At 47.0% G+C, this 15,282-nt stretch overlaps 1 protein-coding gene across 1 annotated transcript; it reads right to left on the minus strand.

Moving 5' to 3' along the window:
• Positions 1-10,580: 10,580 nt before the first annotated feature.
• On the minus strand, positions 10,581-14,307 carry LOC125551986 (gibberellin 2-beta-dioxygenase 3). Its single transcript, XM_048715422.2, has 3 exons — positions 13,636-14,307; positions 11,970-12,339; positions 10,581-11,101 (listed from the first exon to the last, which is right to left on the minus strand). Exons 1-3 carry the CDS (start codon positions 14,079-14,081, stop codon positions 10,856-10,858), a joined length of 1,062 nt encoding a protein of 353 aa, XP_048571379.1. The 5' UTR covers positions 14,082-14,307; the 3' UTR covers positions 10,581-10,855.
• Positions 14,308-15,282: the final 975 nt, after the last annotated feature.

The raw sequence follows: 15,282 nt of genomic DNA on the forward strand, positions 1-15,282 counted from the left end.
GGAGTCCCGGATGTGATCACGGACATGACGAGGAGTCTCGAAATGGTCGAGACATAAAGATTGATATATTGGAAGCCTAAATTTGGATATCGGAAGTGTTTCGGGTGAAATCGGGATTTTACCGGAGTACCGGGTGTTGGGTTTCGTAGTAATTTCAAAAAATTTCCTACGCACACGCAAGATCATGTGATGCATAGCAACGAGAGGGGAGAGTGTATTCTACGCACCCACGCAGACCGACTGCGGAAGCGTTGACGCAACGTAGAGGAAGTAGTCGTACGTCTTCACGGTCCAACCGATCAAGTACCGAAACTACGGCACCTCCGAGTTTGAGCACACGTTCAGCTCGATGACGATCCCCGGACTCTGATCCAGCAAAGTGTCGGGGAAGAGTTCCGTCAGCACGACGGCGTGGTGACGATCTTGATGCACTACAGCAGCAGGGCTTCGCCTAAACTCCGCTACAGTATTATCGAGGAATATGGTGGCTGGGGGCACCGCACACGGCTAAGGAATAGATCACGTGGATCAACTTGTGTGTTCTAGGGTGCCTCTACCTCAGTATATAAAGGACCAAAGGGGGGAGGCTGGCCGGCCACAAGGGGCGCGCCAGGAGAGTCCTACTCCCTCCGGGAGTAGGATTCCCCCCCCCCCAATCCTAGCTGGAATAGGATTCGCGGAGGGGGAAAAGAGAGAGAGGGGGCCGGCCACCTCTCCTAGTCCTAATAGGACTAGGGGAAGGAGGAGGCGCGCAGCCCATGTAGGGCTGCCTCTTCTCTTTTCCACTAAGGCCCATCATGGCCCATTTAGCTCCCGGGGGGTTCCGGTAACCTTCCCGGTATTCCGGTAAAATCCCGATTTCACCCGGAACACTTCCGATATCCAAACATAGGCTTCCAATATATCAATCTTTACGTCTCGACCATTTCGAGACTCCTCATCATGTCCGTGATCACATCCGGGACTCCGAACAACCTTCGGTACATCAAAATGCATAAACTCATAATATAACTGTCATCGTAACCTTAAGCATGCGGACCCTACGGGTTCGAGAACAATGTAGACATGACCGAGACACGTCTCCGGTAAATAACCAATAGCGGGACCTGGATGCCCATATTGGCTCCTACATATTCTACGAAGATCTTTATCGGTCAGACCGCATAACAACATACGTTGTTCCCTTTGTCATCGGTATGTTACTTGCCGGAGATTCGATCGTCGGTATCCAATACCTAGTTCAATCTCGTTACCGGCAAGTCTCTTTACTCGTTTTGTAATACATCATCTCGCAACTAACTCATTAGTTGCAATGCTTGCAAGGCTTATGTGATGTGTATTACCGAGAGGGCCCAGAGATACCTCTCCGACAATCGGAGTGACAAAACCTAATCTCGAAATACGTCAACCCAACATGTACCATTGGAGACACCTGTAGTACTCCTTTATAGTCACCCAGTTACGTTGTGACGTTTGGTAGTACCCAAAGTGTTCCTCCGTTAAACGGGAGTTACATAATCTCATAGTTATAGGAACATGTATAAGTCATGAAGAAAGCAATAGCAACATACTAAACGATCGGGTGCTAAGCTAATGGAATGGGTCATGTCAATCAGATCATTCTCTTAATGATGTGATCCCGTTAATCAAATAACAACTCATTGTTCATGGTTAGGAAACATAACCATCTTTGATTAACGAGCTAGTCAAGTAGAGGCATACTAGTGACACTTTGTTTGTCTATGTATTCACACATGTATTATGTTTCCGGTTAATACAATTCTAGCATGAATAATAAACATTTATCATGATTATAAGGAAATAAATAATAAATTTATTATTGCCTCTAGGGCATATTTCCTTCAGTCTCCCACTTGCACTAGAGTCAATAATCTAGATTACACCGTAATGATTCTAACACCCATGGAGCCTTGGTGCTGATCATGTTTTGCTCGTGGAAGAGGCTTAGTCAACGGGTCTGCAACATTAAGATCCGTATATATCTTGCAAATCTCTATGTCTCCCACCTGGACTAGATCCCGGATGGAACTGAAGCGTCTCTTGATGTGCTTGGTTCTCTTGTGAAATCTGGATTCCTTTGCCAAGGCAATTGCACCAGTATTGTCACAAAAGATTTTCATTGGACCCGATGCACTAGGTATGACACCTAGATCGGATATGAACTCCTTCATCCAGACTCCTTCGTTCGCTGCTTCCGAAGCAGCTATGTACTCCGCTTCACATGTAGATCCTGCTACGACGCTTTGTTTAGAACTGCACCAACTGACAGCTCCACCGTTTAATGTAAACACGTATCCGGTTTGTGATTTAGAATCGTCCGGATCAGTGTCAAAGCTTGCATCAACGTAACCTTTTACGATGAGCTCTTTGTCACCTCCATATACGAGAAACATATCCTTAGTCCTTTTCAGGTATTTCAGGATGTTCTTGACCGCTGTCCAGTGATCCACTCCTGGATTACTTTGGTACCTCCCTGCTAGACTTATAGCAAGGTACACATCGGGTCTGGTACACGGCATTGCATACATGATAGATCCTATGGCTGAAGCATAGGGAACATCTTTCATTTTCTCTCTATCTTCTGCAGTGGTCGGGCATTGAGTCTTACTCAACTTCACACCTTGTAACACAGGCAAGAACCCTTTCTTTGCTTGATCCATTTTGAACTTCTTCAAAACTTTGTCAAGGTATGTGCTTTGTGAAAGTCCAATTAAGCGTCTTGATCTATCTCTATAGATCTTAATGCCTAATATGTAAGCAGCTTCACCGAGGTCTTTCATTGAAAAACTCTTATTCAAGTATCCCTTTATGCTATCCAGAAATTCTATATCATTTCCAATTAGTAATATGTCATCCACATATAATATCAGAAATGCTACAGAGCTCCCACTCACTTTCTTGTAAATACAGGCTTCTCCAAAAGTCTGTATATAACCAAATGCTTTGATCACACTATCAAAGCGTTTATTCCAACTCCGAGAGGCTTGCACCAGTCCATAAATGGATCGCTGGAGCTAGCACACTTTGTTAGCTCCCTTTGGATCGACAAAACCTTCCGGTTGCATCATATACAACTCTTCTTCCAGAAATCCATTCAGGAATGCAGTTTTGACATCCATCTGCCAAATTTCATAATCATAAAATGCGGCAATCGCTAACATGATTCGGACAGACTTAAGCATCGCTACAGGTGAGAAAGTCTCATCGTAGTCAACCCCTTGATCTTGTCGAAAACCTTTCGCGACAAGTCGAGCTTTGTAGACAGTAACATTACCATCAGCGTCAGTCTTCTTCTTGAAGATCCATTTATTCTCAATTGCTTGCCGATCATCGGGCAAGTCAACCAAAGTCCATACTTTGTTCTCATACATGGATCCCATCTCAGATTTCATGGCTTCAAGCCACTTTGCGGAATCTGGGCTCACCATCACTTCTTCATAGTTCGTAGGTTCATCATGATCTAGTAGCATGACTTCCAAAATAGGATTACCGTACCACTCTAGCGCGGATCTTACTCTGGTTGATCTATGAGGTTCAGTAGTATCTTGATCTGAAGTTTCATGATCATTATCATTAGCTTCCTCACTAACTGGTGTAGGTGTCACTGAAACAGTTTTCTATGATGTACTACTTTCCAGTAAGGGAGCAGGTACAGTTACCTCGTCAAGTTCTACTTTCCTCCCACTCACCAACGAATGTCTTGCCTTCGGATCTGTGATAGAAGGTGTACCCAACAGTCTCCTTTGGGTATCCTATGAAGACACATTTCTCCGATTTGGGTTCGAGCTTATCAGGTTGAAGCTTTTTCACATAAGCATCGTAGCCCCAAACTTTAAGAAATGACAACTTTGGTTTCTTGCCAAACCATAGTTCATAAGGCGTCCTCTCAACGGATTTTGATGGTGCCCTATTTAACGTGAATGCGGCCGTCTCTAGAGCGTATCCCCAAAACGATAGCGGTAAATCAGTAAAAGACATCATAGATCGCACCATATCTAGTAAAGTACGATTACGACGTTCAGACACACCATTACGCTGTGGTGTTCCGGGTGGCGTGAGTTGCGAAACTATTCCACAGTTTTTCAAATGTACACCAAACTCGTAACTCAAATATTCTCCTCCACGATCAGATCGTAGAAACTTTATTTTCTTGTTACGATGATTTTCAACTTCACTCTGAAATTCTTTGAACTTTTCAAATGTTTCAGACTTATGTTTCATTAATTAGATATACCCATATCTGCTTAAATCATCTGTGAAGGTGAGAAAATAACGATCTCCGCCACGAGCCTCAATATTCATCGGACCACATACATCTGTATGTATGATCTCCAACAAATCTGTTGCTCTCTCCATAGATCCGGAGAACGATGTTTTTGTCATCTTGCCCATGAGGCACGGTTCGCAAGTACCAAGTGATTCATAATCAAGTGGTTCCAAAAGTCCATCAGTATGGAGTTTCTTCATGCTCTTTACACCGATATGACCTAAACGACAGTGCCACAAATAAGTTGCACTTTCATTATTAACTCTGCATCTTTTGGCTTCAACATTATGAATATGTGTATCGATACTATCGAGATTCATCAAAAATAGACCACTTTTCAAAGGTGCATGACCATAAAAGATATTACTCATATAAATAGAACAACCATTATTCTCTGATTTAAATGAATAACCGTCTCGCATCAAACAAGATCCAGATATAATGTTCATGCTCAACGCTGGCACCAAATAACAATTATTTAGGTCTAATATTAATCCCGAAGGTAGATGTAGAGGTAGCGTGCCGACCGCGATCACATCGACTTTGGAACCGTTTCCCACGCGCATCGTCACCTCGTCCTTTGCTAGTGCCCGCTTATTCCGTAGTCTCTGTTTCGAGTTGCAAATATTAGCAACAGAACCAGTATCAAATACCCAGGTGCTACTGCGAGCTCTAGTAAGGTACACATCAATAACATGTATATCACATATACCTTTGTTCACCTTGCCATCCTTCTTATCCGCCAAATACTTGGGGTAGTTCCGCTTCCAGTGACCAGTCTGCTTGCAGTAGAAGCACTCAGTTTCAGGCTTAGGTCCAGACTTGGGTTTCTTCTCTTGAGCAGCAACTTGCTTGCCGTTCTTCTTGAAGTTCCCCTTCTTCTTCCCTTTGCCCTTTTTCTTGAAACTAGTGGTCTTGTTAACCATCAACACTTGATGCTCCTTCTTGATTTCTACCTCCGCAGCTTTCAGCATTGCAAAGAGCTCGGGAATAGTCTTGTTCATCCCTTGCATATTATAGTTCATCACGAAGCTCTTGTAGCTTGGTGGCAGTGATTGGAGAATTCTGTCAATGACGCAATCATCCGGAAGATTAACTCCCAATTGAATCAAGTGATTATTATACCCAGACATTTTGAGTATATGCTCACTGACAGAACTGTTCTCCTCCATCTTGCAGCTATAGAACTTATTGGAGACTTCATATCTCTCAATCCGGGCATTTGCTTGAAATATTAACTTCAACTCCTGAAACATCTCATATGCTCCATGACGTTCAAAACGTCGTTGAAGTCCCGATTCTAAGCCGTAAAGCATGGCACACTGAACTATCGAGTAGTCATCATCTTTGCTCTGCCAGACGTTCATAACATCCGGCGTTGCTCCTGCAGCAGGCCTGGCACCCAGCGGTGCTTCCAGGACGTAATTCTTCTGTGCAGCAATGAGGATAATCCTCAAGTTACGGACCCAGTCCGTGTAATTGCTACCATCATCTTTCAACTTTGCTTTCTCAAGGAACACATTAAAATTCAACGGAACAATAGCACGAGCCATCTATCTACAATCAACATAAACAAGCAAGATACTATCAGGGACTAAGTTCATGATGAATTTAAGTTCAATTAATCATATTACTTAAGAACTCCCACTTAGATAGACATCCCTCTAATCTTCTAAGTGATCACGTGATCCAAATCAACTAAACCATAACCGATCATCACGTGAGATGGAGTAGTTTTCAATGGTGAACATCGTTATGTTGATCATATCTACTATATGATTCAAGCTCGACCTTTCGGTCTCCGTGTTCCGAGGCCATATCTGCATATGCTAGGCTCGTCAAGTTTAACCTGAGTATTCTGCGTGTGCAAAACTGGCTTGCACCCGTTGTAGATGGACGTAGAGCTTATCACACCCGATCATCACGTGGTGTCTGGGCACGACGAACTTTGGCAACGGTGCATACTCAGGGAGAACACTTCTTGATAATTTAGTGAGAGATCATCTTATAATGCTACCGTCAATTAAAGCAAGATAAGATGCATAAAAGGATAAACATCTCATGCAATCAATATAAGTGATATGATATGGCCATCATCATCTTGTGCTTGTGATCTCCATCTCCGAAGCACCGTTGTGATCACCATCGTCACCGGCGCGACACCTTGATCTCCATCGTAGCATCGTTGTCGTCTCGCCAATCTTATGCTTCCACGACTATCACTACCGCTTAGTAATAAAGTAAAGCATTACACCACGATTGCATTGCATACAATAAAATGACAACCATAAGGCTCCTGCCAGTTGCCGATAACTCGGTTACAAAACATGATCATCTCATACAATAAAATTCAGCATCATGTCTTGACCATATCACATCACAACATGCCCTGCAAAAACAAGTTAGACGTCCTCTACTTTGTTGTTGCAAGTTTTACGTGGCTGCTACGGGCTTAAGCAAGAACCAATCTCACCTACGCATCAAAACCACAACGATAGTTTGTCAAATAGACTCTGTTTTAACCTTCTCAAGGACCGGGCGTAGCCACACTTGGTTCAACTAAAGTTGGAGAGACAGTCGCCCGCAAGCCACCTGTGTGCAAAGCACATCGGGGGAACCGGTCTCGCGTAAGCGTACGCGTAATGTTGGTCCGGGTCGTCTCGTCCAACAATGCCGCCGAACCAAAGTATGACATGCTGGTAGGCAGTATGACTTATATCGCCCACAACTCACTTATGTTCTACTCGTGCATATAACATCAACATAAATAACCTAGGCTCGGATGCCACTGTTGGGTTTCGTAGTAATTTCAAAAAATTTCCTATGCACACGCAAGATCATGTGATGCGTAGCAACGAGAGGGGAGAGTGTAGTCTACGTACCCACGCAGACCGACTGCGGAAGCGTTGACGCAACATAGAGGAAGTAGTCGTACGTCTTCACGATCCAACCGATCAAGTACCGAAACTACAGCACCTCCGAGTTCGAGCACACGTTCAGCTCGATGACGATCCCCGGACTCCGATCCAGCAAAGTGTCGGGGAAGAGTTCCGTCAGCACGACGGCGTGGTGACGATCTTGATGCACTACAGCAGCAGGGCTTCGCCTAAACTCCGCTACAGTATTATCAAGGAATATGGTGGCTGGGGGCACCGCACACGGCTAAGGAATAGATCACGTGGATCAACTTGTGTGTTCTAGGGTGCCTCTACCTCAGTATATAAAGGACCAAAGGGGGGAGGCTGGCCGGCCACAAGGAGCGCGCCAGGAGAGTCCTACTCCCTCCGGGAGTAGGATTCCCCCCCAATCCTAGTTGGAATAGGATTCGCGGAGGGGGAAAAGAGAGAGAGGGGGCCGGCCACCTCTCCTAGTCCTAATAGGACTAGGGGAAGGAGGAGGCACGCAGCCCATGTAGGGCTGCCTCTTCTCTTTTCCACTAAGGCCCATCATGGCCCATTTAGCTCCCGGGGGGTTCCGGTAACCTTCCCGGTATTCCGGTAAAATCCCGATTTCACCCGGAACACTTCCGATATCCAAACATAGGCTTCCAATATATCAATCTTTACGTCTCGACCATTTCGAGACTCCTCGTCATGTCTGTGATCACATCCGGGACTCCGAACAACCTTCGGTACATCAAAATGCATAAACTCATAATATAACTGTCATCGTAACCTTAAGCGTGCGGACCCTACGGGTTCGAGAACAATGTAGACATGGCCGAGACACGTCTCCGGTAAATAAACAATAGCGGGACCTGGATGCCCATATTGGCTCCTACATATTCTACGAAGATCTTTATCGGTCAGACCGCATAACAACATACGTTGTTCCCTTTGTCATCGGTATGTTACTTGCCCGAGATTCGATCGTCGGTATCCAATACCTAGTTCAATCTCGTTACCGGCAAGTCTCTTTACTCGTTCTGTAATACATCATCTCGCAACTAACTCATTAGTTGCAATGCTTGCAAGGCTTATGTGATGTGTATTGCCGAGAGGGCCCAGAGATACCTCTCCGACAATCGGAGTGACAAAACCTAATCTCGAAATACGTCAACCCAACATGTACCATTGGAGACACCTGTAGTACTCCTTTATAATCACCGAGTTACGTTGTGACGTTTGGTAGTACCCAAAGTGTTCCTCCGGTAAACGGAAGTTACATAATCTCATAGTTATAGGAACATGTATAAGTCATGAAGAAAGCAATAGCAACATACTAAACGATCGGGTGCTAAGCTAATGGAATGGGTCATGTCAATCAGATCATTCTCTTAATGATGTGATCCCGTTAATCATATAACAACTCATTGTTCATGGTTAGGAAACATAACCATCTTTGATTAACGAGCTAGTCAAGTAGAGGCATACTAGTGACACTTTGTTTGTCTATGTATTCACACATGTATTATGTTTCCGGTTAATACAATTCTAGCATGAATAATAAACATTTATCATGATTATAAGGAAATAAATAATAACTTTATTATTGCCTCTAGGGCATATTTCCTTCACCGGGAGGTTACTGGAACCACGCGGAGGTATATGGGCCTTAGTGGGCTTTAGTGGAAGAGAGGAGAGGTGGCCAGGGATGGGCCGCGCGCCCCTACCCCCCTAGTCCGAATAGGACAAGGAGAGGGGGGCGGCGCCCCCCCTTCCTTCTCTCTCTCCTCTTTCCCACTCCCGAATCCTATTCCAACTAGGAAAGGGGGGGGTGAATCCTACTCCCGGTGGGAGTAGGACTCCTCCTGGCGCGCCCTCCTCCTGGCTGGCCGCACCCCCCCTTTGATCCTTTATATACGGGGGCAGGGGGCACCCCTAGAGACACAAGTTGATCCGCGTGATCATATTCTTAGCCGTGTGCGGTGCCCCCTTCCACCATAATCCTCGATAATATTGTAGCAGTGCTTAGGCGAAGCCCTGCGACGGTAGAGCATCAAGATCGTCACCACGCCGTCGTGCTGACAGAACTCTTCCCCGACACTTTGCTGGATCGGAGTCCGGGGACGTCATCGAGCTGAACGTGTGCTAGAACTCGGAGGTGCCGTAGTTTCGGTGCTTGATTGGTCGGGCCGTGAAGACGTACGACTACATCAACCGCGTTGTGCTAACGCTTCCGCTGTCGGTCTACAAGGGTACGTCGATCACACTCTTCCCTCTCGTTGCGATGCATCACCATGATCTTGCGTGTGCGTAGGAATTTTTTTGAAATTACTACGTTCTCCAACAGTTAGTCCCTAAGGTGATCAACTTCACCAAACTTTAGCCCCAACAGAGTAAGAACAAGGGCACTTGCTGTGTAAGTTTGGGTCAGAACTGGTTTTGAAGAAGAGGGGCTCAAATACAAAAACTCTAGGGGGACCTAGGTGCATTTATGGTTGACTTAGGACCTACAGAAATTATGGGAATTGTTTAGGAATTTTCAGAAAAGGGGAAGAGGTGGTTGCTTTACAACTCAAGCACCTAGGGTGCTTTTATTATTTTTTTCTGAAAAAGAATAAACCTCAAAGAAAAATTGAAGAGAGGTTTTAACAAGAGAGGGATAGGTCAGAGGGTTAGGCACTAGTGGTGGCTGGTTGCTAGCCAAATTTTAAGGATTTTAGTATGCTAAGTCCAAGCAAGTTGATTCAAGAAAAACTCAGGGAAATAAGTGCAAATGGAAATTCAACTGCATAAGAAAAAAAAGAAAAGAGTCAGAACTCATGATATTACAGATACCAATATCTCAATAGAGTATGAGCAAGTTTAAAGGCAAAATCCAGCAAAGCATCACAAGGCATCAACAGTCGAAGAGCAAATCAAGCATTGGGAATCTCTTAGGTTGCTGGGGGACAACACATCAAGGAATAAAGTGGACCAGCCGATGGGGAGCAAGATCCCCAAGACGCACAGAGCAACATCAGCTTGATAGAGAAGCAAACCTCCGACGCAAATGCCACATATTGATGGAGATGACACGCAGGCTTGGTGGAACGCAGACACTGGCATAAGAAGCCAACCATAGGACGACATGGAAGACACACGGAGAGCTATGGAAGAGCAGTTCCCACGAGATGACGATGAAAACAGGAAGAACCAAAGTTGAGGGCGTTGCATCCATATTGGTCAGATGGCTGTAATTCCGTTTTGATGTTTCCGTAACTCCGTTTTAGTTGAGCAATAAAGTAAACATGTTTCCCTAAGAAAAACCTTCGGGCGTAGAGTGCCGAACCTATATAATTTCTTGTGTGTACACCCATTTACATTTTCGGTAGCATCTACACATCTCCATACACACCACATACACTATATCAGAAAAATAACCATGACACATTCCACCTTCGGTATATTCAACCAACCAAACACATACATCCAGAACCGTTTCACTATACTTCACCTGATGCCTCCAACTCGAACGGGACCTACAGAATGCTTTGCAGCATATATCAACACAAAAACCTTACCGGGCGTATGTACCGGTCACTAGGAACACACTAGCAAAAAAACCCTGCCGCCGTGCACACAAAGTTTCACACATCCTCACCAAAACAAAAAAGGCCAAAGCAATCGCATGCTAGCTAGACTGCTAGCTGGTGGTCTCGAAGTGGCAGAGCCTGTTCGCCGCCAGCTTGGTCCGGTACGCCGAGGCCTTGTACTCCCGCCATGTGAACTCCCTGTACCGGCTGCGCCCGCCTTCCCCGACGAGCTGCGGCAGCGGCGACAGCGTCTCCCGCGGCGACGGGCCGCCGAAGAAGATCACCGACACCCGCGGCCGGACGCTGTTCACCATCACCCGGTGCCTCACGCTCCGGAACCTCCCGTTAGTCAGCACCTGCGCGTACATTTACTCGTATCATGAGCAAACGAAACGAATCATCGAACAAACGAGGCATATGGAATTTACGCATGAGAATGAAACAAAAGGCTTGCCATCTATGATCGTTTTTTTCTTCTTCTCAAAGTTTGTATACCCTAGAGCAACTCTAGCAGAGTATCCATATCTGCTGGATCGTCATGATACTATGTAGAAGTGCATGCTCTAACTAATGCAACCAAAAGACGGATCTGATAAAAGACTATGCAGCATATTATACGTCAACAATAATGGTCATTATGAAGATTTTAGCCGAAAAGGTGGTCACTCTAACTGAGTTGTCATTCCGAAACAAACCCGCGAGACATTTGTGTGGGGTATTTGGTGCCCGCTCCATCCAGAAAACGGCTTCACAATTGCCAGTGTCAACTCTATGTGCCGCTATCATCATCATTATCATTGTACTACGTGTCCTGAGATTTCATGGCAAAGCTTGCCGTGTGTCCGTACGGTTACCGGTGTCAACTCTCCGTGCCGCCACCATCATTGTACTATTTATCTGTACTGAGAATTAATCGTGTAGGGTTGCTAGCTGTATGCTTTACATGATATGGTATTGAATAATGGCTTTCAGATTCCCCTGTTCGACAAAACTGACTAGGCATGGACATCATGGTTCCCTGTAAGGTCGGGATTTCCATGTGGAAATGGAGAAATGACACTTTGACACCCACACGATCCACTACAGTAGCATGGCCCCATCCCATTCCCATCACAATGGACAGCTGAACATCGTGCTAAGAAATTTTTTATTACTCTTAAGAAATAGTAGCAATAGAGAAAAGAGAAATATGGCATCAGAGAGCTGAGCATTATGGTGTAGTACCTGCAAGGCGTCGCCGACGTTGACGAAGAAGGAGGTCTGGTCCGGCGGCACGGAGACCCAGGCGCCGTCGCGCAGCGCGATCTCGAGGCCAGAGGTGGCGTTGGAGCGGAGCACGGAGATGATCTGAGGGTCGGTGTGCTCGCCGAACCCGGTGACCCTGCCGCCGCCGCCGTGTTGCTGCTGCTGCTGCAGGAGCTTCGGCTCGGGGCGCGGCGGGTAGTGGTTCACCCGCAGCATCGAGTCGCTTTCCTTGTGCAGGACCAGCCTGGTGAAGGCGTCCCTGTCGTCCATGCCCAGGCCCTCCGCCATCAGCTCCAGCGCCTGGCAGGTCATCCTCCTCACGGCCACCGTGTACTCGTTCAGAAGGTCGCTGCAGACACAAGAGAAGAAAAATCAACTCGTCTCAGTGTCTAAGTGCAACATGATTTGACCTTTGCTCCAAAGACAGGCTTTAATTAATTTTAGTATAAGCTAGATATAGTACTATAACACGTTTTGTGTGTGTAAGATAGACCTCTGTAATATATAAAGTATAAACGTTTTGCATACGGCGTCACATTGTAATTAACTTGTAGCCCAACTTATAACAGATGTCGCTGGCACTTGTTCTCGACGTTTCGGTGGCATGACATGCCATGCGAGCGATAGTAGTGGGCACGGGAAAAAGGATTCTTTGTGAAGATGGCGGGAAAGGTGTCATTATACAAGGCCAACTCGACGTAGGCTACGAAACCGGGGGCTGCACACGTGCACGTGCACGCAAGACGGCGAAAAAGAAAAGAAAGACTCGGTCGATGGAACAACGCGAAAACAAAGCTTCCAACAGTGGCCGGCCGGCAAGCCGGCCCGCCAGCTGAAAGTTTTATATCATTTCCACTTTTTCAGCACCTTTCTGCAAAAAAAAAAAACGTTTTTCGAAAAATAAGAGAGAAGCTCGATAAGAACAGTGAGTAAGCGAGCGACTGAGGTGGCACGTACGCACGTAACCGGTAATGGCACCGTGATAATACTGCACTATAGTAGTAGTATTATTATATACTACTGCAGTAGTTGGCAGAGCCAGAAATGCAGATTCTCTACTGTGTTGATGCAGGAATCGCACGTGCTGTTTGCGACGCATATATTCACTAGCCATAGCCAGCCAGCCGCCTTGTGTTCATGTGTTCAAGTAGATCTAATCTAATCTTATGAGGCGAGAGAAACAGAGGGAGGTGAGGTCCATGGGACGAAAAGCCAAAAGGTGAGGAGAGATGGGGAGTGGCTACATTCCAGCTTGCAGAATGACCTGTAGTCTTTGTTTGGTCAGACAATCTCGGCGTAATGACCTGTAAGTCTTTGTTTGGCCAGACACATGTTTTATTGAGCCTGTATTAAGGCAACGGGGACCAGTCCATGATACTGCTCGCTCTCTCGCCTCCCTTTTCACTTTCTTTTCTTTTTTACTACCAACAAAAGCCGTTTCTTTTGAGGCTCTTGGAAATGCTCTTTTACCAAGTGCTACCAACAATCTGCTAACGCGTACTAATCGATTCCCCTTTAATTAGTACTACGTGGACCGTGGTTAATCATCACTATAATAACGTGTCGTAAATAGAAAGATCTTACTGGTGGTACGTGCACGCTGCAAGCTGGAGTAATTATCAATTCAATTCAAGGGTGCACTCACCGGAAAGAGCAGAGCGACGCTGACGGCACCACCCCTTCGGGCACGGACAGTGGCCCGCTGGTCGCGGCGGAGACACCGAGCAGGAGATACTCGACCCACCCGAGGTCGCCGTTGTTGCCTATCCGCTTGCTTGCGTAGCCGAACGGACTGCCCGGCGTCGCGGCCGACATCGCCGCCTCCTTGTCCCGCTGCGAGAGCGCGAAGAAGGCGGCAGCGGCGTTCTCGACGCGCGTCAGGAGCTCTGCCGGCACGCCGTGGCCCGTCACCTTGAAGAACCCGTGCTCCTCGCACGCCAGCGCCACCGCGCGTGCGGCGGCCGCCCGTCCATCAGAGCCGCTACCCGCCACGGCAAGGTCGACCTCCGGCACGTCGGCCAGCGGCGGCGCCGTCTTGTGCACGGCCGGGAGCGCGATCTGCTCCAGCTCGCCCTTGGCAAGAACCACCATGGTTACAAAGCAGAGGAAGCACGGAGAGCCTATGCTAATGAACTAGAGGGTGTCAGTCGGTTTGTATCCAAGAAACAGAGGAGGAATGGAGAAGGCAGTTAGGTTGACATGGAAGGGAGACGAAGGGTGTGGTCTATCTTTATATAGGCATGGGGGAGAGGTGATACTCCTACCACCTTTGCCTTGGTGCGTGTATCAGCGGTGTATGAGTGCGATGACACCACAACACAATGGGGTCTGACGGTTAGCTGTCTGGGTAGGATACAGTGCACTGTAGCGATATCCTGCAAATCGAATTAATGGGTCTCAATCATGACAGGGTTAATCGACATGATTTTGCAGGGCCGTAGGCGCATCTGGATCGCTATGCATCTCATCTCATCTCATGTTGGCGGCTAGATTCATCTTATATTCTCAAATCAAAAAAGAAAAAGAAAACTACCCGTACTAGATTCATCTGGGCTGCCAGATTAGAATCTCGGCGCGCAGGAAGACGAAACGGAGGCATATTCTGGAGATAATTAACGGAGGACATGTTTGAGCCTATCTTCTGGATCAACAACCCATGCTTTACACGGCAGATTGTATCATATATGTTGTGGAATATATACCACTACTAATTCATACATGCACGGACCGAATGAACATGTACGCATGGCAGGCCCCAACTGACAAACGGAAATATCCCGTACGCATGCGTGGCAACTTTTTAAATAGAAATATCGCAAGAAAACCCCGTCACCTTGCCGCGCTCGGATCTCTCATCATGGACTAGATGAGCACTTTCTCCAAAGGACGGGATATCCTCGCCTGCCTGCCTCGACAGGAGGCCGCCGGCCGCGCGGGAGGGGAAGGCCCACGTCGCGCCGCTCGCCGCGTGTCCCCGTGCGCCGAGGGCCGCCGCGCCAGGCCAGCCAACCTCTCGTTCCTCTGGGACGCCTCGCCGGTGGATTGTCGATTTGTCCAAGCCTTAGAGCATTTCCAGCCGCACCCCCAGCAGGCCCCTTCCCAGGTGATTTTGTCGCGCCGGCGTCAAAAAATCGGTCTAGTCATGTCTTCAAAAACCTGTTTTTCGCCTGTTTGGGCCTAAGGCGGACCTTTACCGAACCCGACGCGCTGGGGCGATTGTTTTGGCGCGAAAGCAGATGGGCCCGTCGAGTCAGCGAGACGCCGCTTCGTCGCCCTCATTGCCTCGGTTCCC

This window comes from Triticum urartu, chromosome 1A (genome assembly GCF_056163025.1).
Source record: "Triticum urartu cultivar PI428250 chromosome 1A, HENAU_Tu73, whole genome shotgun sequence".
Lineage (NCBI taxonomy): Eukaryota > Viridiplantae > Streptophyta > Magnoliopsida > Poales > Poaceae > Triticum > Triticum urartu.